General features: G+C 42.9%; 2 protein-coding genes across 2 annotated transcripts in view; one reads left to right on the top strand and one right to left on the bottom strand.

Annotated features, from left to right (window-relative positions):
- tmem160 (transmembrane protein 160) overlaps positions 1-4,255 on the bottom strand; it is a 4,684-nt gene extending 429 nt beyond the window's left edge. Inside the window, exons 1-4 of the mRNA XM_072463517.1 lie at positions 3,978-4,255; positions 3,886-3,910; positions 2,778-2,870; positions 1-1,678 (exon numbers count right to left, since the gene is read on the bottom strand). The exon at positions 1-1,678 is cut by the window's left edge and continues 429 nt beyond it. Of these exons, the coding sequence (XP_072319618.1) occupies positions 1,371-1,678; positions 2,778-2,870; positions 3,886-3,910; positions 3,978-4,232 (681 nt within the window). The 5' untranslated portion in view covers positions 4,233-4,255 and the 3' untranslated portion in view covers positions 1-1,370. The remainder of the gene's footprint in view (positions 1,679-2,777; positions 2,871-3,885; positions 3,911-3,977) is intronic.
- Positions 4,256-8,245: 3,990 nt separating this feature from the next.
- On the top strand, positions 8,246-14,716 carry egln2 (egl-9 family hypoxia-inducible factor 2). Its single transcript, XM_072463507.1, is given in 6 exon segments — positions 8,246-8,397; positions 8,399-9,400; positions 11,858-11,977; positions 12,087-12,223; positions 12,694-12,761; positions 12,857-14,716. Coding segments are annotated over 6 exon segments (1,506 nt in total). The 5' UTR covers positions 8,246-8,271; the 3' UTR covers positions 12,910-14,716.
- Positions 14,717-25,362: the final 10,646 nt, after the last annotated feature.

Genomic DNA, 25,362 nt, shown 5'->3' with positions numbered 1-25,362 from the left:
ACAAATAACATCTAGAAATAACATTTCTATCAAACATAGTGTTGTAGCCAAAAGTAATATAAAATGTTTCAGTGATAAATGTCCATAAGCCCTGAACATGTGGATTGATTGACTAATTGATTTAATCAATTAATCAATTGATTAATTCTTCAGCATTTTACCAACTGCTTCAAGTAGTCACATTTAAACCTTAGTAATCACCCACTCCCCAGCATGACGGCGTGTAGTGCCCTACGTAAACACGTTTTCAGTGAGGAAAGAACGTTCAACTTTAAAAGGAAAATTCACTGAAATTAAGCAGCGTTGAAAATTTGTGATTGTATGAAAGAGGTTTGACCTGAAGAGCCAATCACAGGTAAATATATTTAACGCACATCAGCTCAGACGTACGCACACACACCCACGCGCGCACACGCGCAGACACACGCACGCGCGCGCACACACACGCACACATACACACTTTTTTCTGGCATTACAGAAACATCTTTCTCATTATTGTCCCAGTGTTCTTGTGTCATGACGAAGTCAGGAACGACACAGATTTAGACTTTGTCATTTAAATGTTGAAACTCGGGATGTCATGAATGCATTTTAGTGTTACTATTATTGAGAAGAAACATATGATATGATTGTTCATCTTTCATTCTAATACACTACAGTTCCAAGAGTATGTGACCAGCTTTTTCAAAAATTAAACTTACTATACATGTATGTGTACTTTTGTACTGAACTTAGTTTTTATTTCTTACAATTACTTTTGACCTGAATCAGGATTATCGATTAACTGAATATTCTTGACATCCCGGGCTGACACTGGTAAACAAACTGAAATGGTTTTGCATAAGGTTTATGCAGACATGACACATTGCTTTACAATTACCTGAAATAAAGCAAACATTTTTATCACCCAAACAAGGAATTACTGTAAAATATTTTAATTCAGTAAAAAATGTAATGTATATATTTACAACATTGAACTGTCTGTTCCACGGCACATGCTAATGTTATACTTTTTTTTTTGTGGGCTAAATACAAGTTGGAAAGATATTTCTGGAATGTGAGTATAGTCAGCCCAAGCACACTTGAAGTCAGTGGTTCCCAACCGGCCTTTTCTCTCACAGAGTACACAGAGTACTTCCTGACTCCAGTACTACGCAAATCCATTTGTAACTATAGTTTATTGTAAAATACTCCAAAACAGCCTTAAGGATGTCAAATTTACTGCAAATAACCTTTTAATATTCAAATACTACAATAATAAATTTCACACGTAAAAAAACCTGGTATGTGCTCGCGTACTGCAGGTTGGGAAACACTGCTTTAAGACACTCCAGTAACACACACACACACACAGCGTCCAATGCACCCATCTATTTGTCGGGCCCTTCGCCGTCATTGTCCTTGTGACTGTGGTTGTCGCGGTAACCTCTCTGCTCCCGTCTCTCCCGGCACTCCTTGCACTCCTCCTCATCGTCATCCTCGTGAATGATCTCCACCTCCAGTCTCCCGATGTACAGCGATACCGCGCACAGCCAGAAGAGGGCCACCGCGCTCACTACCGCCCCCTGGAGCAGGAGCGCGGGGACTGACAGGAGCATCATCCTCCGCATGGCGAACAGGCTGCCGACGTACGAGGCGCCGCCGTACGACACGCACACTCCTCCCAGGGTGAAGAAGGCTGAGAGACAGACGGACGTGTTAGGAGCAAATGACAAGACGAGATCACAACACGTGCAATAGTGAGATGAAAACACTGTCCAAATGTGGAATCCGTTTGATATATCTTACTCAAACATAAAACAAAGCCATAATATTGTATTAGTCGAGGTAAAATTGTCGACAAATGTGCAAAGTCTGTCAAATGAATCACAAAAGTGCAGAAATATCACTTTAAAACCCTTGTAATGTACACAGATTTTTGACTTTTGAATCTGCTCATTTTTAGCTTTTTTCACTAGAAACGCCATATTCAACATCACAATAGTATCTAAATGTTGATATACTGCCCATGTGTATATATTGCAACAAGACAAATCTAGTCATGTGTTTTATGGTGATCATATGTGACAACATCATATTTAACTGTTACGATTAGTGAGAAAAAAACATGATTTAACTATTATTCACAATTACTTAAAGCAAACCCAGTAACAGTGTAATATTTAATGTTCTTTCATTGCTATAGTGATAATTATAGTTTAACATGTTACTATTCCTCACGTTTGTGATCAGCTTCACTAAATAAAAAACTTTGTGGATGACAAAACAAAAGTTATGTAAAAAAAAAAAAACGCCAAACTCTTTTTTTCTTCTTCTAAATTTGTCACAATTAGTAATTTTTAAATCTTACAATTATAGTACAACCTGAATAATCATGATTATCCAATATCTTCATAATCTTCACATCCTTTTTTAGGGTGAAGCTACTTCTTATCCATGGTTTAGTGTCATTTTACAGCCCATTTTACCAAGCTTAGATCTGATCAAACTCAGAAAGCAAAATTGTATCGTTGGTGGTACAAGTTTGACATCCACAGTCTGAAGCACATTTCCCTTCACAGCTGTGAGTTTGAAAGCTAAAACATAAGAAACATGTTGAATAATCAGTTATCCAAGAGCAAAAGTGTTCCGTAATTAAAAAATGCTTCATTAATTATTCTTCAGGGTTTTTGAGTGAAGATGTTTTGCCTCTCATTCAACAGACTTTGTAATAATATCACTCTGAAAGCCAAAGGTTAGAATATGATGTTATTCCGACAGCGTTGAGTGGCGCTTACCATATCCGGCCTCTCGTCCCACTTCACTCTGGACAAAAGCAATGACTCCAATGCCAGTGGCCAAAAGCCCATTCCGAAACCACGAGAGAAATCCTGTAAGTAATACCATGTTTACACGACATGAATCCATCACTGATATTTAGTTTATAATATTGTGTCAGCACAGGTTAGTACAGGATGTGATTGCACTTTGTTATTCAGGATAATGAGTCTGTGGAGGGCGAGAGTGCATGTGTTTCTATGGAACCATAAAACCACCTGTAATTGAATAAACGCAAGCTAGATCACTTTAACGCTATACTATATAAAATACTAAGCAATAACGCTGGAAAGGTTACATATTGGAGATTTAAAAGGTCAAACTACAGTGGTAAAGGCAATAGATGGTCACAAATAAAAAATGTTTAAGTTAAGTTTAAATGACATAAGATCAGCTAAAACAAGGTAAGAGCGATAAGAGACCTTTATTTGTGCTAGTTTGTGCATATTCCAGTGTTAAAAAACCAAAAAGACAAAACAAATAAAATATGCCATCAAATATCATAAATCTAACCAATACAACTATGATATTAGAAATACTTTGAAAAGAGATCAGATACAAAAAAGGTGTGAAGATAATAAAATACAACAATGTGCGAATAGAATAAAACTATAAGGCTACAAAACTATTATGTACAATACGTGTCTGTGACTGTGGTTATGTACAGTGCACCATATGGGCAGAATAAACCTATTATGTACAATAAGTGTCTATATGACTGTGGTTATGTACAGTGCACCATATGGGCAGAATAAACCTATTATGTACAATAAGTGTCTATATGACTGTGGTTATGTACAGTGCACCATATGGGCAGAATAAACCTATTATGTACAATAAGTGTCTATATGACTGTGGTTATGTACAGTGCACCATATGGGCAGAATAAACCTATTATGTACAATAAGTGTCTATATGACTGTGGTTATGTACAGTGCACCATATGGGCAGAATAAACCTATTATGTACAATAAGTGTCTATATGACTGTGGTTATGTACAGTGCACCATATGGGCAGAATAAAACAGTGACTTCCACACATTTCTGGGACGTGTCAGCTTGATTTACCTGTTTCGTGTGACTTCCTTAACATCTAAAAAGAGAAGACGGTTTGTTAGAGCCTAAAATCAGGTAAAACAAATATAAAGTCATTGACAAACCAGCGCATCTGCTTTGTCCAGGTCGGTGAGCTGGTAGTGCTGCTGCAGCTGCTGCTGGTGCTCGGCGACGCGGCTCCGGTTCCACGGCCCCGAGTCGCCGCCTTGTCTCAGCCGGGCCGAGCCGTGCAGCCTCCGGAGCGGCGCGGAAGAGGAAGAGGAAGAGCCGGTCTGGAGCCGATTTAACTTCACAGCGCGGACAAAGTGCGCCAGAGCCTGCGGCAGCTGCCTCCGCACGAAGAACCCCAGGAGAGCCATAGCATCTCACTGTGGAGGAGCTAACGTAAACAGGCTACGAGCACAACACGACCTCCGTTTGCCCTTTGAACTTTGACATTACGCGTCAACGACAACCCGAAAATGTGAACGCTTTAAGAAATCCAACAGCGCTCTCAAGCGACGGTTAATGCAAGTGCAGGCATACGATTCACCTTTATTTCATGTTTACTAGATTTATTTATTCATTACAAAGAAGGGAAAGAGCAGGTAAAACGCGTTTGATGTCACACACTCTCAACAAAGTGTCTTCCAGTCTGGCTCCTCATGGCTTTTGAACACTATTACATTTTAAATAACGTGTCTGTTTTAGTAACTTACATTTTTAAAGATATTCCCGGCAGTAAATAACAAAAAAATAGTAATAATAAAATAAAAATGATGTATACATATTTCCGAGTATGACATTACGTTGCTATTTCTGTCACTGACCAAATGCAGAGGATTTCAAACTTGTGAACAGTAAAACGTACTTCTCTCAGAATATTGTGAGTTTATGCAAGGAAGACTGAGGGCCAAGTAAAATTGGTCTGAGGGCCACATTTGGATCCCAGGCCATAGTTGCTGCCGCCCCATGGCACTCCAATACTAACAAGGTCCAACCCTGTTTAGATTCCGATAACTGACAAGAGCTTGTGTTGTCCTATAATAACAATAATCAGCTAAAAACAATGGGAAACAACATCTCAAACCCCATCCATCCATCCAACTTCATCCGCTTATCCAGGACGGGGTCATGGGGGCAGCAGGGACACTTCCCCCGACACAGACACTTCCTCCAGCTCCTCTGGGGGGGGGTCCGAGGCATTCCCAGGCCAGCCGAGGGACATTGTCCCTCCAACGTGTCCTGGGTCTTCCCCGGGACCTCTTACCAGTGGGACATGCCTGGAACACCTTCCCAGAGAGGTGTCGAGGAGGCATCCGGAACACCCCTACGCCTAGAAATTCTGTCCGTACAAAAAGGTCTGTCATACTGCCGGCAATGCAAACACAACTCCTGCTCCGGTCATACAGGGGCCCTGAGCAAAGGGTCTCGGGCCCCGTACTCCCGGAGCACCCCCCGAAGGACACCCCGAAGGACATGGTCGAAAGCCATCTCCAGATCCACAAAGCACATTTGGGCCCATAGGCTTTATTAGACAGGACTGCTGAGTGTGAAATGGGGATGAAAGAGAAGGAAGGACATGCAGTAAACTCTCTGAGCCGGGATTCAAATTCAAGACCCTGTGGCCGGTGTGTGCTGCTGCCTTAACCACTCAACCACCGGATAATTTCCCCCTGCTTTTAAAAAGCACTCTCTGAATGGCCTGGGATCCAGAATACACTCTTCATACCAATCTGTGTTATAAAGTACAGAAAAGCTCTCTGGAGAAGTGTGTATGGTTCTTGTTTTAAGGAGGGCCCTGGGGCATATAGTTTAAGGAGGGCCCTGGGGCAATATAGTTACCTGAGGTGGGGTGTAGGTGTATGGGGGTCCCGGGTGGTATTGGGGGGTATGTGTGTGTGAATTTAGAAGAGAATGCATATTTGGGTCTATGATTGAGGTGTGTTCTTATAGGGAAAAGGAATCATTTTATTATGAACTGTAACATCACATTTTTACATCTTCTGAAAAGAGGAATTCATGAAATCCCTTGTGACATTGCGTGAGGAACAAAAAAACGTTGTACCTTTGTAACGTTGTATAAACAGAAGGCAGGACTGTTATTTAGTTATAATGGGAGTCTGAGAGAATCCTATATCACCAACTACACACTGCTCCTGCAAACAAAATATATCTTTGACATACAACTGTAAAAATGTAAAAGGTCAAAACTATTTCAGCTCATGACACTGGGTCATTCATGAGTTTTGTTTTCAAACATGTGTCACTTATGGCTTTAGAAATATTAACTCTTTTTGTCAGAACTGATGTGAATGAAACTGATTTATGCTTAACACATTTTGAAAGCTGTATATAATAGTGAGTAAAAGGACACCTTATCATCAAAGCAAGTTCCTCGTTTGTGAAGTTCGTTCACTGACGGTTCTGATGGGCTAATGAAGGCATAATCAAACATGTGGCAATGTTTCTTTAAAGGCACTGGAAGACCACAGAAAAATAAGAAACAGCTTACGCCATTCATGTTGTAAAGCACTTCTATAGTGTAAATGACACAAGCATGAAAAAAAGAATTGCATATGAATCCAAAACCCTTAAGAAATCAAGAGATTTGTATCTGTGACTTCATAAAGTGTTATTTGTATATTATTTGCTCTCTCAGCTAGTGTCAACAGCAAAGGAAACGAGAGTGCAGGTTGAGAAGGAGGACAAGAGGAGTGTACGTGCTGAGCTGCACTGGCCACTGTCACTTAAACCTGCTTTTCATTGGTTAGACTCTGGTGCTGGTGCAATCCTTAAACAAGTGTGAAAGAAAAGCTCACTTCACTCATGTCACTTTTCTGACATGACGTGGCTCTCACTACAACGTGTTCCATAATGTTGAAACAGCTGTCACACTGCAGTTTGAGCACACGTCTTATATCCTGAATATGAACAAATCCAAGTTTGCCAGAAATATCTCCAGAAAGCATTATTTATAGTCAAGTTTGAAAATGTAACATTCAATATGTAGTACTTTCCAAATAAAGTAATAATTATATCTATTTTACAGTATACCTATCCGCATAATACATCAAACTGATCAGATAATTAAAATAACTTAAACTCTTCTCCAGGTAAGTGTTCGGGGCGTGTTAGCACCCGCTTGTGAAATAAAACATCAGCCAGTTCATTATGTTATTAAGGGGATGTCGGTAGAAACTATAGAAAAAGATTCAGTTGTAGTCATCTGGACTCTGTTTTTCCTAAAAAGATGACCACAACTGAATCTTTTTCTAAAATTAATAAGAGGATCTTTAGTTTGGTCTGAACGACTCTCTCGTATGCTCTGACCCAAAACAACTTTACATATCCCCCATCACATTATACTTTAAGAACTCGTTTTAAAAGACCATTTTTATTCTTTCCTTTGAGCCCATTATTGGGCCAGTTCAGCAGGCTGTATTTGGCCCCCGGGCCATAGTTTGGACAGCCCTGGTACAATAATCCATATATCTATGACTTTGCGAATAAATAAACCGAATTCAAATGATAAAAGCTCCGACCCAATTGACTTTATTATGTTATAAGATAAGAAACACGGTTTGGGTGTGGTCACTTCTCCTAAAGGTCGTATACAGAGCTCATGATGGGAAGCAGCGGTCACGTGACCAGTCCGTGAGCACGCGTCAGAGGGAGGGCATCTGACATAACTGTGCTGTGTAGAGGGGCCCCAGGGCCCCTGCGCCCCTCAGAGTCATCTCTCCTTTTCCCCGTTTATGTTTGAGATGGGCGTGGCATATTTATTCTGATTTGCTTAAGGCGTTAAATTGGATGAGCGACGCGCACGTGCCGGACTGTCCCGGAAATAGCGCTGTGTGCAGAGCCTGGTCTACACGCGGCAGGTCACGTACACTCACGGGTGTGTTCTGCACCTCACATCATGACTTACATCTGTTTATGTCCAAGAACACACACAGGCTCAGCGTAAGAGAGAAGCCCTGTGAAATAACTCCTTTATTGACTTACAAAGTGACACGAAATGTAATCTTTATGGTGAAACCGTGTGACAGATCGCTGTTGTTCACGCCTGTCTGAACATTTGAGCTCCTAAACAAACGTTAGAGTCTTATTGCTGTAAAAGCTTGTGAATATAACGGCTGCATTATATTGTGTGAGCATTTCTTTAACGTGGAAACAGAAAACAACTGGTTAATCTTCACTGCCCTCGTGCGTAAAACTATCCACTATTCTGATCGCAGTGTTTTCCTCAGGTCTATGCCTCTAAATGCCATGGCACAGGTCCACGTGCCGCGGGGAGAGTCCACAGAGGTGAAAACAACTACGTGGACATGAAGCATTTGCGCTTTCTCCCGGTGAAAGGAGAATGACGGGAGGACGTGTGCTACGTGCGCGTCCAGCACATGACGAGATGATGAAATGGAGAGCTCGGGACACACGGCTCTTTTAAGCCCGTGTCGCGGATCAGTCTTCGCGAACGCCACACGAGACGTAAGTACCGGACATCGAGTTCTCCGCGGTTCATTCGGCGTTTCCCGCGCGTGGCCGGGCGGACATGGGACTGAACGGCTTCGGCGCAGCCCCCGCCGGGAGCCCCACGGCCGCTGAGCTGCTCGCGGGGCTCGCCTCTCACACCGAGTCTCCCGGAATCACAACCCGAACCAAGCGGGTCAAAACGGGGCTCCCACGTTACCCCGGCGTGACGTGTACGACTGCCACAGTGGAGGGAAGCCACGCGGGCGTCAGGGCTCACACTCCAGACTGTCATCCAGCTCAGTGCCATGGCACGTCCAGCTGCTCCACGTACAGCCTGAGCACAAGGGTCTGCGTGGAGGAGGACCTGGGAAGAAGGAAAGGTCAAGACAGCAGCCATTCCATCCGAAGGCTCAATGGTGAGATCAGGAGCAGGCAGGAGCAGGAGCAGCAGGGCAGAGGTGGAGAGAGAAGAGATGTGGGAGCAGAAAGCCTTCATGGACTTGTAGGTTCTGGAGAGTTAGGCAGCACGGTGGACTTTGTATATTCTCCAGACGACTCAGGGGACATCAAGAGGAGAAGGCTGGCTGATGGGAGTGCTGCTCATCAGTCTGTACACTGTGCATTCCCCTTCACTCTTCCCAATAACCTGCAAAATGAACAGAGCGTCTCTCCAGCTCTGCCCAAAGCACCAGTGCACTTCAGCGGTGTCCCTGGCCCTTCTTCTGCAGCTTGTGTCTGGTCAGCTGAACGCTTAGCCCAGCAGCTGATCGTGCCCTGTATGAGGCACCATGGGATCTGTGTGAAGGACCACTTTTTAGGCCCACGTCTGGGTGAAAGAATAATTGAGGAGGTAGAGGTTTTAAACCAGAGTGGGAAATTTCGAGGAGGCCAACTAGTGAGCCAAAAGGGCATCCCGTCTGGGAGCATCCGAGGAGACCAGATAGCCTGGATCGAGGGCTGTGAGCCGGGCTGTGAAAACATCGCCACACTGATGGCCCGTATCGACGAGGCCATCATGTACAGCGCTGCCACTGGACAGCTCGGGGACTGTGTCATCAACGGCCGCACCAAGGTGAGAAGAGAAACATCTATTTTAGGTTCTACTGTCATCATTCTGTCATTATTTTCTTGAATGGTTTTGATATTTCAGTAACACTCATTCATGGCCTAAAACACAGACACAGAGCTACTATTACAAGTATGAGAGCAGGATATGAGCAGCTGTCTTCTCTTAGTGCCTTGTTTGTCCACGTTTAGGCCTGTCAGTGTTTGCCTCATACCACTGGTACCAAGTATCTGCCCCGCAAACATCACAAAATGTTTGCCTTTGAGGGGAACTTTATCTTACCCTTCCTAGTTTGCTCCAGTTAAAATGCTGGATATGCTTAACACTTTGGGAGCATTATTGTCCTGGTTTAGTCCTGTTCTAGTCCAGGTATGGTTCTGGATTTAGTCCCAGTTTTGATGTTGTAATTGTGCAAGTCGACAAGTCTTCACATCGACTGCAAACTGCTACAGACAAATATCAGTCTCAGTATCAGAAAAGTGAACCATTAATCAGCTGTCTAGACTAGCCTTCCTCTACTGTATTTCCTAATGGAGCCTCTTTTTACAGTCTATAGTCAACATTTCAAATAGTTATTGCACTTTATAAAATGTGTTTATGCAGTTCTAAACCAAAATACAATTAATAACAAATATTGAAACATTATACTATAAAGTCTGGAGGATGGGTTTAAGATGCACTATTTTAGTCTTATGATTATTATGAGGAAAACAAATGATTACTGGGACAAACCACAGTGAAATCTTTCATTTTCTTTACTCTCCATTGTCCAACACAAACATTACATTTACCAGCTTTGTGAAATTAAACTTTCTGAATGAAACAAATATGGTAAATAAAGTTAATGTGACAATAGCACCTTGATAAGAAGTGTACTTTTAGGTGTCTTTTTTGGACAATAGGTTGTATCCAGTAGAAATACTTAAATTTGCTTCTAAAATTGTCACGATTATTTTTTTGTTGCTGATTTTATATTGTGACCCAAATAATCTGAGTGATAAATTAACTGAATAACCTTGACATCCCTGGCTGGGAGATAATGAGGAAAGCATGACATTTTGTGCATAATTGTCCAGTATTTGAGCCAAGTCATTCTGGCCCTGTCTTCTGTTTAATATTTGAACACAGCAATTTTCTTCTGAACACACATCTGTTACATATTTGATTTTTTTTTCACCATAATTTCCTAATGCTGTATCTTTTCCTCTGTGACTGCACATCCCGGTGAACTAGACCAGATTTATAGAGCGGTCCATTTTTGAATGAGATTTTACTGTGTACAAATCTCAAGACAAACCTGTTATTGTATTATTGTAACACTGGGCACAATGCGAAGTCGGTACCAAGGACAAGGTTTGATATCACAACGAATATAAAAAAAATTTAAGCTATAGAATATTTTCAACACAAAATATTAGCGGTGTCTTTAATAATGTGGTCGTATGTTCTTCTAATACTACAGGGTCCAATTTTGTTCTATACTGTCTTTTTCAGTATTGATCTCTGCTTAAATGAGTTTTGATGCTTTACTATAAAAAATTTTGGCAAGGCAAGTTTATTTGTAGAGCACAATTCACACACAAGGCAATTCAAAGTGCTTCACACAACAGGAAAGACCCTGTTTTTCCTGTTGTGTGAAGCACTTTGGTACAGGTTGGCCCTTCGTCGTACAAGTAGTTTTGTTTTATAAGAGGTTTTTTTTCTATTAAGAGTGTTATCTGTTCATTTCATCTGTAGCTCCTTGTGTTTTAGGACCGAAATTTCCCCATGTGTGGACAAATAAAGCCTTATCTTATCTTATCGTACAGTAGCTTACTTTTCCTCCCAAAAAACTCCCCAGAATCCTTTGCCAATTACATTTACTGTATTATAGTTTTTTATTATTATTACTGTGTATTTATATATAATTTTTCCACTTTCAAGGCAAAGTGTCTTGCCTAAGGACACAACAAAATGCCCTCTAGCGCCCCACTGTGGCACCTGCTGTTCAAACCTTACTAAAATGGTGTCAGTGACGTTTTCCTGACTTTTTCTTTTATCTTCCCGTCTTGTCCTTGGGTCAGACTAAGACCTAAAACAAAGGACTAAACTTAGAGGCTCCTTGACCTTGGATCCTTTCTGGTGCATTAAAGTCACACGGTGGAATGGAGAGCTCGCACGCAACCCTCACGTCCCACTGGTCACACAAATAGCCCCTTCCCCCCGCCTCACACATCAGCGTCAGGCAGAGGAAATACCAAAGTCACACGCCATTGTTTCAGGAAAAATTCAATTAAATCATTTAGTGTCAATGTATTTCTGACATGTGTTTTTGTCTCTTTGCATATTCTTCACAAACCAAACTTCTGCAAAATGTTACACAAGTATTACATGAGTCTTACTTGTGTGTACTAAATACTTTGATTATGTTCTGGTCTTGTTGCATATATTACTAATGCTTTCCTTTTCCATTTGTAATTTCAGGCAATGGTGGCTTGTTACCCTGGAAACGGTGCAGGTTACGTCCGCCACGTTGATAATCCAAACCGCGACGGGCGATGCATTACATGTATCTACTATCTTAACAAGAACTGGGATGTCACGGTATGTTTATCCGAATATCTCACTTTCCAATGGTGTATTTTAGTACATTTGAAGACGGAATCATTGGAATTGAAGTGTTTTTAATTGTTGTTTTTTCTTTGCATGATAGAAACATGGTGGAAAGCTCCAGATTTTTCCTGAAGGCAAAAACATTGTTGCCAACATTGAGCCTCTTTTTGACCGTCTGCTGATCTTCTGGTCTGACCGCAGAAACCCACATGAAGTGAAACCAGCCTTCGCCACTCGGTCAGTGATGCATCTGAGGCAATGGCTCTTCTTTCCTCCACCACAGAGAATCACAGGAAGTCACTGTAGTCCTAGCAGTAATGTGCATATTGATGAGTTAAGATAATCCGTTATTTGTCCCACAATGGGGAAATTCCAGAAGTAAAATAATAAAAATGGTTAACTTAGTAGAAAACTCTTATAATCTTAATAATAATAACGCTCTTCTTTACAGCTGTTATGTGGACAGAAAATATTCACCTGGGTTAGATCAGATGCGCTTCTGGATTGGGGTTAAAGGGAAGGTTAAAGGTGAAAGGGAAGGTTCCATTGCATGACTGGTGCTGGAGAGGCTCTGACATGAGAGACGGGAATGAACAGCACAGCCCCAAAAGTTGCCATTTGCGGCAATAAATTATCTTCTATATCACTTTATTTTGTATTTGACAAAATTAAAGTGCACAAGTAATTGATTTTTTTCTTTCTTGCAGTTATGCCATTACAGTCTGGTACTTTGATGCAAAAGAAAGAGAAGAGGCTAAAGAGAAGTACAGACTAGGTACGTTTTCACTGCAGTGTCTTAAGACCAATCACTGAATCACCTGTCATTATTTGTGTGTTTAAAAACTTGTACACTTCTCTCTGTGTCCATAGCAACAGGACAAAAGGGCATCCGAGTGCCTGTCACTCAAAACAACAGGACATAAGTCTCTTGTAACCTCTGGAGGGTGATCAAGGAGCGTTGTGTGCCTTCACGAACATTTGAAGGTTTGAGCCTCAGTTGTGTTCGACCCTCAGTGAGCGCTGCGTGTTGAGCAGGCAGCAGAAAAGAAAACAGAACACAGGTTGCTCTGTACCAGATGTCACGCTGAATCAAAGGAGATATTGAGTAAACACATTATTTTAAAAAATGTATCGATAAATGTGTTGCTTTTTCTCTGTGGTTTGTAGTAGAATGCATTATGTCAGTTCTATGATGAGACGAAATGGACTCTTACGTCTAACAACAGGGTTTTATCTCATGATTTGACAGAGAAGCACAAAAATGCCTTGCAGTACTTGTTTAACACAAACTCAAAGCATTACGGGGCCTGTAATCCTCCAAAAGCAATGTATTTCCCACCAAAGCTGTGGTGTTTACTTGAAGACTGAAACGAGAAGTGCGGCCCATTTGATGAAACTGTGTTGTCCCTTTTGTCAATGGTGAATGAATGTCAGACTGCGTGACCCACTGAGCGATTCTATTGTAGGTTTAATCTCTGTGAGCTTGTCTGCCCACAACAAGACTGATTCAAATGTCCCTTGCTGGACTTAAAGTTTACGAGCAGGTCTTTGTGTCCAGGTGTGTGTGCTCTGAGGTCTCCTGCTGCTGCTGCTGTATGGGACGTGTGTGTGGGACGTGTGTGTGGGACGTGTGTGTGTGGGACGTGTGTGTGTGGGACGTGTGTGTGTGGGACGTGTGTGTGTGGGACGTGTGTGTGTGGGACGTGTGTGTGTGGGACGTGTGTGTGTGGGACGTGTGTGTGTGGGACGTGTGTGTGTGAGACGTGTGTGTGTGTGTGTGTGTGTGTGTGTGTGGGACGTGTGTGTGGGACGTGTGTGTGTGGGACGTGTGTGTGGGACGTGTGTGTGTGGGACGTGTGTGTGTGGGACGTGTGTGTGTGGGACGTGTGTGTGTGGGACGTGTGTGTGTGGGACGTGTGTGTGTGGGACGTGTGTGTGTGGGACGTGTGTGTGTGGGACGTGTGTGTGTGGGACGTGTGTGTGTGAGACGTGTGTGTGGGACGTGTGTGTGTGTGTGGGACGTGTGTGTGTGTGTGGGACGTGTGTGTGTGTGTGAGACGTGTGTGTGTGTGTGTGTGTGTGTGAGACGTGTGTGTGTGTGTGTGTGAGACGTGTGTGTGTGTGTGTGAGACGTGTGTGTGTGTGTGTGTGAGACGTGTGTGTGTGTGTGTGTGTGTGAGACGTGTGTGTGTGTGTGAGACGTGTGTGTGTGTGTGAGACGTGTGTGAGACGTGTGTGTGTGTGAGACGTGTGTGTGTGTGTGTGTGAGACGTGTGTGTGTGTGTGTGAGACGTGTGTGAGACGTGTGTGTGTGTGTGTGTGTGTGAGACGTGTGTGTGTGTGTGAGACGTGTGTGTGTGTGGGACGTGTGTGTGTGTGGGACGTGTGTGTGTGTGGGACGTGTGTGTGTGTGTGGGACGTGTGTGTGTGAGGGACGTGTGTGTGAGGGACGTGTGTGTGTGTGAGACGTGTGTGTGTGGGACGTGTGTGTGTGTGGGACGTGTGTGTGTGTGACTGTGTGTGTGTGTGGGACGTGTGTGTGAGGGACGTGTGTGTGTGGGACCTGTGTGTGTGTGTGTGTGGATGGGTAAACATGTTCTTTTACTGTTTAGGAGCACTTTATTGCTTTATGTGAGGGAATTGCCTCGCTATGGACACTGGCTAATAGAAAGCAATAATAATAATAATAATAATTGTTTTTGTAATTTAATTAAAATGTTTTCTAAGATATATTGTGTCAGTCTTTGGTTGTGTTTATTTACTAATGGTGAGGAAAAGTGTTTGCAAGTTCTCCCATTTAGAAATTATGTCAAATCAAATCAATTATTTTTGTAAGGCCCAAAATCACAACAACAGTCGCCTCTGAGGGCCGGTATGTATGGGAACGGAATGTAGGGTCTGAAATATTCTGTATATAATACAACACAGTTTTTGACCACTTTGATACTCGCCACAGTAAAGAGGGGAATATATTGTTGTTTGTTTCTTTAGCCAAAATAGAGGGGAAAAAATTGACCATAACATTAAAAATGCTCTCAGTTACACTGACCGAGGTTTTTCAGGTTATATTCTGACTCACAAGTGAGCCATGAATAATGTGTGAATGAGCCAATAATTGCCCGAATGCATAAAAACTACTTCATTACCCGCTCTTTTCTCCCCCACCACAATCCTAGTCACAATTTTCATTTTGAAAATCTGGTCACCCTACACCTAGTTTTATATTAAATGATTATTAAATTTGTCCCGGTGTGAAGTTAACACACAGAGTTTCGGTCTGTGTCCTTGTGCGTCTGCTCCAGCATGTCTTCCCTATATTCTGAACTCCATTACTGACCAGTACATAGAGCACTGGGTCCACTACTGTAAGTGCATTTCTTCTATGAGGGTCAGAGTCTAAAAAAAAAAAATCACTTTGTATGTTATTGCTGCAAATCATTATTTGAACCCTGCAAATCAGCAGGAATTCTGTCTCTCAAAGACCTGTTAGTCTGCCTTTAAAAAGTCCACCTCTTTTTTACTTATTCATCTAACTTAGTAGCACCTGTTTGAGCTTGTTAGCTGCATAAAGACCCCTGTCCATCCCACAAATCAGTCAGACCCCCACTACGGGCAAGACCAAAGAGCAGTCTAAAGACACCAGAGACCTCCACAAGACTGGAAAGTTCTACAGGGCAATTGCCAAGCAGATTGGTGGAAAAAAGATCAACTGTTGGAGCAATTGTTAGAAAATGGAAGACGACTGTCAATCTCCCTCAAACTGGAGCTCTCGTGGGGGAACAATGATGATAAGAAAGGTGAGGAATCAGCCCAGAACTACAGGAGGAGCTGGTCAATGACCTGAAGAGACCGGGGACCACAGTTCCAAAGGTTACTATCTGTAATACACTGCGCCGTCATGGTTTAAAATTATGCATCGAATGGAAGGTTCCCCTGCTTAAGTCAGCACATGTTCAGGCCCGTCTGAAGTTTGACATTGACCCTCTGGACGTCATGGGAGAAAGTCATGTGGTCAGAGGAGACCAAAATAGAACTTTTTGCTATAAACTTGGAAGGATGAGGACCATCCCAAGAACACCAACCCTATACTGTGAAGCATGGGGGTGGACACATCAAGCTTTGCGGTTGGAAACCTCATGCTTTAGAGGTGATACGTCATGCTTTGTGGGTGGAAACCTCATGCTTTGGGGGTGGAAACATCATGCTTTGCGGTTGGAAACCTCATGCTTTAGAGGTGATACGTCATGCTTTGTGGGTGGAAACCTCATGCTTTGGGGGTGGAAACATCATGCTTTGGGGGTGGAAACATCATGCTTTGGGGGTGGACACATCATGCTTTGGGGGTGGACACATCATGCTTTGGGGGTAGAAACATCATGCTTTGGGGGTGGACACATCATGCTTTGGGGGTAGAAACATCATGCTTTGGGGGTGGAAACATGCTTTGGGGGTGGACACATCATGCTTTGGGGGTGGAAACATAATGCTTTGGGGTGGAAGCATCATGCTTTGGGGGTGGAAACATCATGCTTTGGGGGTGGACACATCATGCTTTGGGGGTGGAAACATAATGCTTTGGGGTGGAAGCATCATGCTTTGGGGGTGGAAGCATCATGCTTTGGGGGTGGACACATCATGCTTTGGGGTGGAAGCATCATGCTTTGGGGGTGGAAGCATCATGCTTTGGGGGTGGACACATCATGCTTTGGGGGTGGACACATCATGCTTTGGGGTGGAAGCATCATGCTTTGGGGGTGGACACATCATGCTTTGGGGGTGGAAACATAATGCTTTGGGGGTGGAAACATAATGCTTTGGGGTGGAAGCATCATGCTTTGGGGGTGGACACATCATTCTTTGGGGGTGGAAACATAATGCTTTGGGGTGGAAGCATCATGCTTTGGGGGTGGACACATCATGCTTTGGGGTGGAAGCATCATGCTTTGGGGTGGAAGCATCATGCTTTGGGGGTGGACACATCATGCTTTGGGGGTGCTTTTCTGCAGAAGGGACAGGACGACTGCACTGTCTTAAGGAGAGAGTGAATGTATTGATTGAGAACTTGCAAATACTTTCTCACTGTATGTAGCTTTGTGTAATAGTGTGATTTAAATAATATAATGCATTTGGGAAAATGGAATGATAAAGCATTTGAGTATTGTTGCCCATTAATTGTGCTTTGTAAGATGGCTCAGGGGAGAGGGGTTATTTGGTTTATTAGGTTTATTAAACTAAAAATTGACAACAATGCCTAAAACAAATGGAAAACACACAGTAATTGCAAGTAAAATTGATTTTTAGTGGTTTCCTAATGCTATACTATATGCTAAATTTTCCACTTAGACTGAATTCACCCTGGTAATAAGGTGTATTTTTTATTCTGCATCACAACTTTTTCAACTATGGTCAGTAATGCATTTTAAAACTTTTAAACCCGTTGCAACTATTGGGAAAAACACATTTAAAAGCGTAATTTAGAATTTAGTGTGGTATTTGATTCATTTACACAGTGGCCTACATGTTGTAGGGTTCATTTGTGTTTTTAACACAAATTTTTAGTTTTTTACATGGATTTTTTTTTTTTACATCGAATCTAGTAAAAATATTCATTGTATATAAATTCGATTAAAAAAAAATAAAATTCGATGTTTGTCCAGGATGTACCCCGCCTAAGGCCCGAAGTCACTGGGATAGGCTCCAGTCACCCGCGACCCCGAAAGGGAATAAGCGGTAGAAAATGGATGGATGGAAAATTCGATGTTAAAAAAATAATACAATGTCAAAAAAAGGAAATTCGATGTAAAAAAAATTCGATGTAAAAAAAAAATCAATGTAAAAAAAACAAAGACAAAATCATAGACGTTAGTTTTGTGTTTTTATTACAGGGTTGCAGGGTTCATACCCAATCCATGGTTCATTCAGACTCAAGTCTTAATTCTTCTTCGCTGTAGCTAACACGTTTGTCCACCAGATGGCAGCACACGATTGTAGCTGTTATTATGGCTCCAGTTGGCCGTGAATGGTTTCCTTTGTGCGACCAATGAGGATGAATCCAAGCTTTATGCTCGGGCGGGTTTTTCCTGGGGTTTGGACAGTTTACAGATTCTCCTGAACACGCAGAGGTTTCCATCCCATGTGCACATTTTGTTTTTCATAAGGTTTTTGTATGAAGCACAGGAGATCTTGCAATTATTAGGCTTCTTGTGACAAAAAGGCCTAAAATAATGAATTGGGTTTATTTTCTTGCTCTTAAGTTTCAGACAACACAAGTTTATTTCTTGAAAAAAATTAGTTTATAGAGTTTATTTTGATTATGTCAGGCCTATAGAAAATGGCTTTATGCCTTTCTCTTTGGTTTACAATTCATAACTGATCAACTTTTCAAGAAATTATTGTGGCTGTTTTGATTGGATATGGTTCTGTTCAGAGGCAGGTTTTCCTCAGTTTCATTTATCTACATTTAAGTACGTTTACACACTGTAATTTTACTCCTACTTTGGTTACATTTGGTCAAAAGTAACTGTACTTCTTACTTGAGTAAAGGCAAGGCAAGGCAACACAAGGCAATTCAAAGTGCTTCACACAGCAGGAAAAATGCATTAAAATCACAAAGAAATTACAGAAACAGAATACAATAAAATTGACTAAATAAAAAAAATTAAATAATAAAAAACACCTAGCCAAATCCAAATGTATCTGACCACATTGGCAGGCATTCCAGACACTCCTTCCCATATTTATTTGACATTGCAGCATGACAGGCGTCTCCGGGATGGACACATCACTTTTAAATTGATTTGTTCCCATATCTGCGCTCTTTCTGCAAACTGCACACGTCTGTGCAGAGCGTATGTTTCTTTTACGACGACTCTCTCGTCGACGCCTCCACCTGATGTAAGATAAGATAAGATAATCCTTTATTGTCCACACATGGCGCTTTGTATCTTTACCGACGGACCTCGTCTCGTCTGCCCCTCCCTACATTTAGCTTTAGCTAAACTAATTGTCTCGACCAAAGCTTTAGTGTTAAAACCTGGCTATTGGTCAGTGGGTCGGTGCGCCAGGCTCTTCCTGGGCTTTACAGTAGGCTTAGCGCCGACCAACAACCTAACCAGTGTGTGTTCTGACCCTCTCCGTGAGTTCTGACCCTCTCCGTGAGTTCTGACCCTCTCCGTGTGTTCTGACCCTCTCCCCAGCGTGTGTTCTGACCCTCTCCCCAGCGTGTGTTCTGACCCTCTCCCCAGCGTGTGTTCTGACCCTCTCCCCAGCGTGTGTTCTGACCCTCTCCCCAGCGTGTGTTCTGACCCTCTCCCCAGCGTGTGTTCTGACCCTCTCCGTGTGTTCTGACCCTCTCCCCAGCGTGTGTTCTGACCCTCTCCCCAGCGTGTGTTCTGACCCTCTCCGTGTGTTCTGACCCTCTCCCCAGCGTGTGTTCTGACCCTCTCCGTGTGTTCTGACCCTCTCCCCAGCGTGTGTTCTGACCCTCTCCCCAGCGTGTGTTCTGACCCTCTCCGTGTGTTCTGACCCTCTCCCCAGCGTGTGTTCTGACCCTCTCCGTGTGTTCTGACCCTCTCCCCAGCGTGTGTTCTGACCCTCTCCGTGTGTTCTGACCCTCTCCCCAGCGTGAGTTCTGACCCTCTCCCCAGCGCGAGTTCTGACCCTCTCCTCAGCGTGTGTTCTGACCCTCTCCCCAGCGTGTGTTCTGACCCTCTCCGTGTGTTCTGACCCTCTCCCCAGCGTGTGTTCTGACCCTCTCCGTGTGTTCTGACCCTCTCCCCAGCGTGTGTTCTGACCCTCTCCCCAGCGTGTGTTCTGACCCTCTCCCCAGCGTGTGTTCTGACCCTCTCCCCAGCGTGAGTTCTGACCCTCTCCCCAGCGTGTGTTCTGACCCTCTCCCCAGCGTGAGTTCTGACCCTCTCCCCAGCGTGTGTTCTGACCCTCTCCCCAGCGTGAGTTCTGACCCTCTCCCCAGCGCGAGTTCTGACCCTCTCCTCAGCGTGTGTTCTGACCCTCTCCCCAGCGTGTGTTCTGACCCTCTCCCCAGCGTGTGTTCTGACCCTCTCCCCAGCGTGTGTTCTGACCCTCTCCCCAGCGTGTGTTCTGACCCTCTCCGTGTGTTCTGACCCTCTCCCCAGCGTGTGTTCTGACCCTCTCCGTGTGTTCTGACCCTCTCCCCAGCGTGTGTTCTGACCCTCTCCGTGTGTTCTGACCCTCTCCCCAGCGTGAGTTCTGACCCTCTCCCCAGCGCGAGTTCTGACCCTCTCCTCAGCGTGTGTTCTGACCCTCTCCCCAGCGTGTGTTCTGACCCTCTCCGTGTGTTCTGACCCTCTCCCCAGCGTGTGTTCTGACCCTCTCCGTGTGTTCTGACCCTCTCCCCAGCGTGTGTTCTGACCCTCTCCCCAGCGTGTGTTCTGACCCTCTCCCCAGCGTGTGTTCTGACCCTCTCCCCAGCGTGAGTTCTGACCCTCTCCCCAGCGCGAGTTCTGACCCTCTCCCCAGCATGTGTTCTGACCCTCTCCCCAGCGTGTGTTCTGACCCTCTCCGTGTGTTCTGACCCTCTCCGTGTGTTCTGACCCTCTCCCCAGCGTGTGTTCTGACCCTCTACCCAGGCACCTCCGATGAGCTGTGCTTGGACACCAGCACTGGTAAAAGTGGTTCCTCCATGACAAAAGCTTCACGTGGACAATTAAAACAAAAACATATGGACGTAATGTACGTGTTTCTTGCTACGCTCCTTCTGATATGATTCAGTTTTTCCACATTTGTGTATCTTTGAACCAGATTGTGTGCATCATTTAGGAGAAAATGTTTACTGTATAAACTGTTGAAATATCACATATGATGCACAACCTAATAAAATACAATAAAAAGAGTTTGTTCTTCCAATTACATCAACTTCAAATTGTAAATCAGCTGCTATGTCCTATATAAACGTACACTTACTCTTATGGTTACTCTTCAGATTAGGTTCTTTGGTCTTCTGATGTCATAATCTTCTAGTTTCTTATGAACGAACCTCTGTTTTGACCACATATTGACAGTTTTGGCTGCACTCCTTCCTCAAATGTGTCCAGATGTTACTGTGACGTGTCTGCTCAGCTGATTTAAACAGATTTTGGCACTTTCTTCTTCTTCTTACTCTTCCAACTTGGAGCCCCCATTATGATTTTTCTTCCTTAACTGGTTCAGAAGTTGCTAAGGACACTCAAAACCATGTGTGATTGTTTTTTTGTTTTTCAATTAATTGGTTTGACATCTTTCTTCATTCAACTGTTAAACCGAGATCAACAATGTTAATAATAAACCACACTGGCATCCTCTTTGAGCGAAAAACAATATCCCTCTTGTTATTGCTGCTTCTCAGGAAATTCGATGTCTGGGCTGAGGTCAAGGTTTGAGTTTAACCTACAACACGTTATGTATTATATTTGGTCTCTAAGTGGGTCACATAGTTCTGCAGCAGCACATTCTAGACTATGACAGATTTGTCCCACACATTTTCTGTCTAAGGAAAATCACTTCACTAAATACTTCTTACCATATTCGTCTTCTGCTCTTGTTTGTTATCCTCAAACTCACCCTTGAGCTGACAGGTTTTTCTTCTTATCAAACAGGTAGTTTCAGATAACAGCCTTTGTCTTAGATAGGCAATATTTACAGTAGTTCCCTTCAGGAGGGTGATCAGCCGGAGAGTACACCTCAAACAATGATGATGTGACATGATCAAGCACATTCATGACGTTATATTGATCTTCAGAGTAATGACACCTACAATCACAGGGGTCATCATCTCTATTCCCAAAACAGCTCTTCTGGGTTCAGTTAATTAAGGTAGTATTGACAGGATACATGTTAGAAATACGCTTTGAACACAAAACATGAGAATGGCTAAACACCAATATTTAATCATTTAATTTTATATATATTTTATCACACTTTGTTGTACTGCACAAACAGGTGATGGTGCCCAGTGGAGTTCCGTGTTAGATCCACGGAGGGATGACCCCATTGTAAGAATGCATGATGTGACTAAATATAATGCCATACTGTGGAGCATTCCAGGCAAAGCAATAACATCTTTATAAGCAGGTGGTGGGCCCTAAAGTTACATAGTGCAATAGTGCTTTAAAACAATAGCCTTTCTCTCCTGAATGTCTTCCATGCACATTTGGGTCACTGTGACAGTTACCATAGAAACAATTTCATGACCATTGCATCAGAATAGCAGGTGTTTCAGTGATTCAGTGTTTCTGATTCACTGTTGTCTTCTCACATAAGCCGCTGTCAATTGACACTCACAAAACTCATCCTCATACGCATCATTGTGTTACACTGAGGCGTGGTTGTGTTTGCATATCTCCAAATAAAAACTACAATTAGGCAAATGAAATATGTGTTGTATGACGGCAGCACCACGTCACTGTTTCATCTAAATATAGATGTGTGTAACGTAAAACCACTTCCTCTCATGCTACAGACAACTGCAGTAATATTGCATCATGTAGAGTTTAGAGCCATTGCATTTGAACAGTAGTATTGAGGGAGAAAAAGTATTCACTTTAGATTATTGTTAGATGTTAGATATTTTGGATGATACATTTTGTCCAAGTGTTACACATAATCAACACACATTTGTGTTGATTATATATGCCTTTTTGGTTTAGAAATGTTTGTAGGTAAATAACCTTAGGATGTGTTTACTTACTGTTTACTTAGATGAGTTCACATATACTGACAGTTGAGTGAGCAGCCTGTGATGGAGCTTTCTCACGGGATGGGGCGGTTGGTGGTGCCTGCACCTATCCCAGGGGCACATCCTACACAGAGGCTTAGCCTGTCTGACCCCCAGCTGACCTCTGCATGGCGCTATATTAGGCTTGCCGTTTTAACCAACATCTTTCCCATCTGAGAGTGAATATAGGCGTGGAATGCCACAAGGAGCAACTTAATCTGTCTTGATACCCAGACATAATTAAATGGGTGTGTGCTATTGAATGCTAAAGTACTATTGCATGCTAACTGTGGGTGCAGTTAATCTTCAGTAAGTGCACAAAAGTGAATGACCTCGGACACTAAATTAGTCTGTGCCAATACATAACATAATGGTTTTAATGAGGTCAGGTCTACTGCTGATTAAAGTCTATGCTAATATTTAAGGCAGATTAGTTGACGGAACTGGGGCAAGTCCCACAGTAAATGCAATGTAGAAAAGATTAGCTAAAGTCTCATACGTACACGAAAGACAAATGTTTCTCCACAGTATAAAAGACTTGTTGGCAGCAGAGAACGTTTGCGTAACAAAGCTGTCCACTATAGGCCAGAGCCAGCAGGTATTATCAGCTAGAGTAACATGAATACAGGCAGCCCCGAGGAGCCATTCACAACCAGCCAAGGCCAGTAAATGTAGAAAGGGCAAAAAGGAAGATGCAAATGAATAGTACAGTGTTGTATTAAGTTGCAGCGTTGGCCCTCAGCCCACAGGAGATATGGGATTTTATGAAAGAGGCATCAGTGGATTTTCATGAGTATTAAAAGAGCAATGAGAAAATACCTGCTTTATTAAAGATGCAGGGGACGGGGAGAAACTAATCAAATATAAGACCCAGCTTTAGCAGAGACTCACCTGGAAAATCAACTTGGCAACAGACGACGTCCCTCTGAGAACAGCCCATGAGAGGACATCAGTTTACTTGGATTACACAGTCAATTTGAAAACGTCTCAAGAGGTCAACCAGTATTAAAAGAGTAATGAAGTGATAAAGAACAAGAAATTGATTGTATACTACAATGTAATATAAATAATATATAATTACACGCCTGTTAAGAGTGTTTTTTCATGTCTGAGAAACGTTATCTATGAAGAGTCAAGTCACACCTATGACTTTCTTGAGTAAATAAAGTCTCGGTGACTTAGATGCCCTCTATTCTGGACTCAACCAGTCTCCACCAGTCAAGACCAGGAATAAACTGTATGTCTACTTTGCACATTTGATATGAGCATGGATACACTGCTTCTGCTCAGAAAATAGCAGAGATTGTTGACCAATAACAGCCTGGGCTTTCTGCCCATGAGGCAACGTCTTGAAGACAGAAGTCAACAGGGAAAGGATAATATCCTTATCTTATATCTTATCTTATCTTAAAGTTTGTGTGAGTTGTGTGTGTGTGGAAACAGTCACAAATAAATGTATAACTTACGATCTGAAGAAAATGCTACCGACTGTACACAACATGACAAAGGTCAGCATATTCACTGAGTAACAAAGTAACAAATCTTTTGCATTTTTCTGCGCACAAAAGGACCAGTAAAGGAAGGTGCAGGAGGCAGATCATAGGGAGTGTCTTACACAGAGAAAGAAAAGAAAAGTCTTGGCGCCTCTGTGTTATAACGTATCATGTAACTGCGAGTGGAACCGGAAGGTCTGAGGAGAGGTGGAGCAGAGAGCAGGGCGTGTGTTGAGCTCAGCAAATCACAGGCTGCTTTCTACATGCTGTGCCTCAATGTTCCACAGATGTCCTGTGGGAAGACTATGTTCTGAGATTGTTTTTAGTCTTCTTTCCCCTTACATACCTCTGCTCTCTGAACTCCACATTGTGGTGGCTCTCACCTCAAGTACTCACATAAGCAGCATGTGCAGTGTGGACAGTCATCACAGGTATAACTCAGTGAGCCACAGGGCAAAGTAAACACTGCAGCACGCTCCAGGATATGACCGGCCTCCATCAGGCCAAACACAACGCTTAACGTCAGGCTGTAAACTTTAGTTTCTGTCGTCATGGAACAGGGTTGTTCTGGAAAGAGATAGTTGTGGATAATAATAAACATAATTTTCACTGAAGCGTTACTCCCACATGTATCCTTTATTGATCGCCCAGACTCACATTTACTTTTCTAATGTGAAAAAACATACTCAAGACTGTAAAACCAACAGTGAAGCTTTCATATGAAGTGTTTTATTGCCTTGTTGTGCGACTCAAATGTGCCTCCACTGTCAATGTGTGTGAACTAAACAGACAGCAGTGCCCTCTGCAAGCACACTGCAGAGATCAGATGACTAGATGTGAGAGGAGGCAGGGGAAGAATGACTCGCCTATAGCCTCAAGTCTGCTGGAGGAGGATTTATAATAGACTAAATATTGTCAACTGAATACAACTGTGGGTTCAATCACCGACATTACAGAGGGACATGCTGATTTATGTATTTAGTAACAAGCGCTCTGTCATTGTTTCTCACTTAAAAGCTCTGAACTTAACCTTGCGATAATAAGAGAAGTATTGTACACCATTCTAAAAACAGGTTTTAACTGCAGTTCTACACATGCACTTGAAAAGAGTCTCTTGAACCCGTTGTGGTGGTGGTGGGTTGAGGTCTTTT

This window comes from Eucyclogobius newberryi, unplaced genomic scaffold (assembly GCF_026437365.1).
Source record: "Eucyclogobius newberryi isolate DKJ021-1_F unplaced genomic scaffold, fEucNew1.0.hap1 SCAF_10, whole genome shotgun sequence".
NCBI classification, from domain to species: domain Eukaryota; kingdom Metazoa; phylum Chordata; class Actinopteri; order Gobiiformes; family Gobiidae; genus Eucyclogobius; species Eucyclogobius newberryi.
This window is presented reverse-complemented; position numbering and strand designations above follow the sequence as displayed.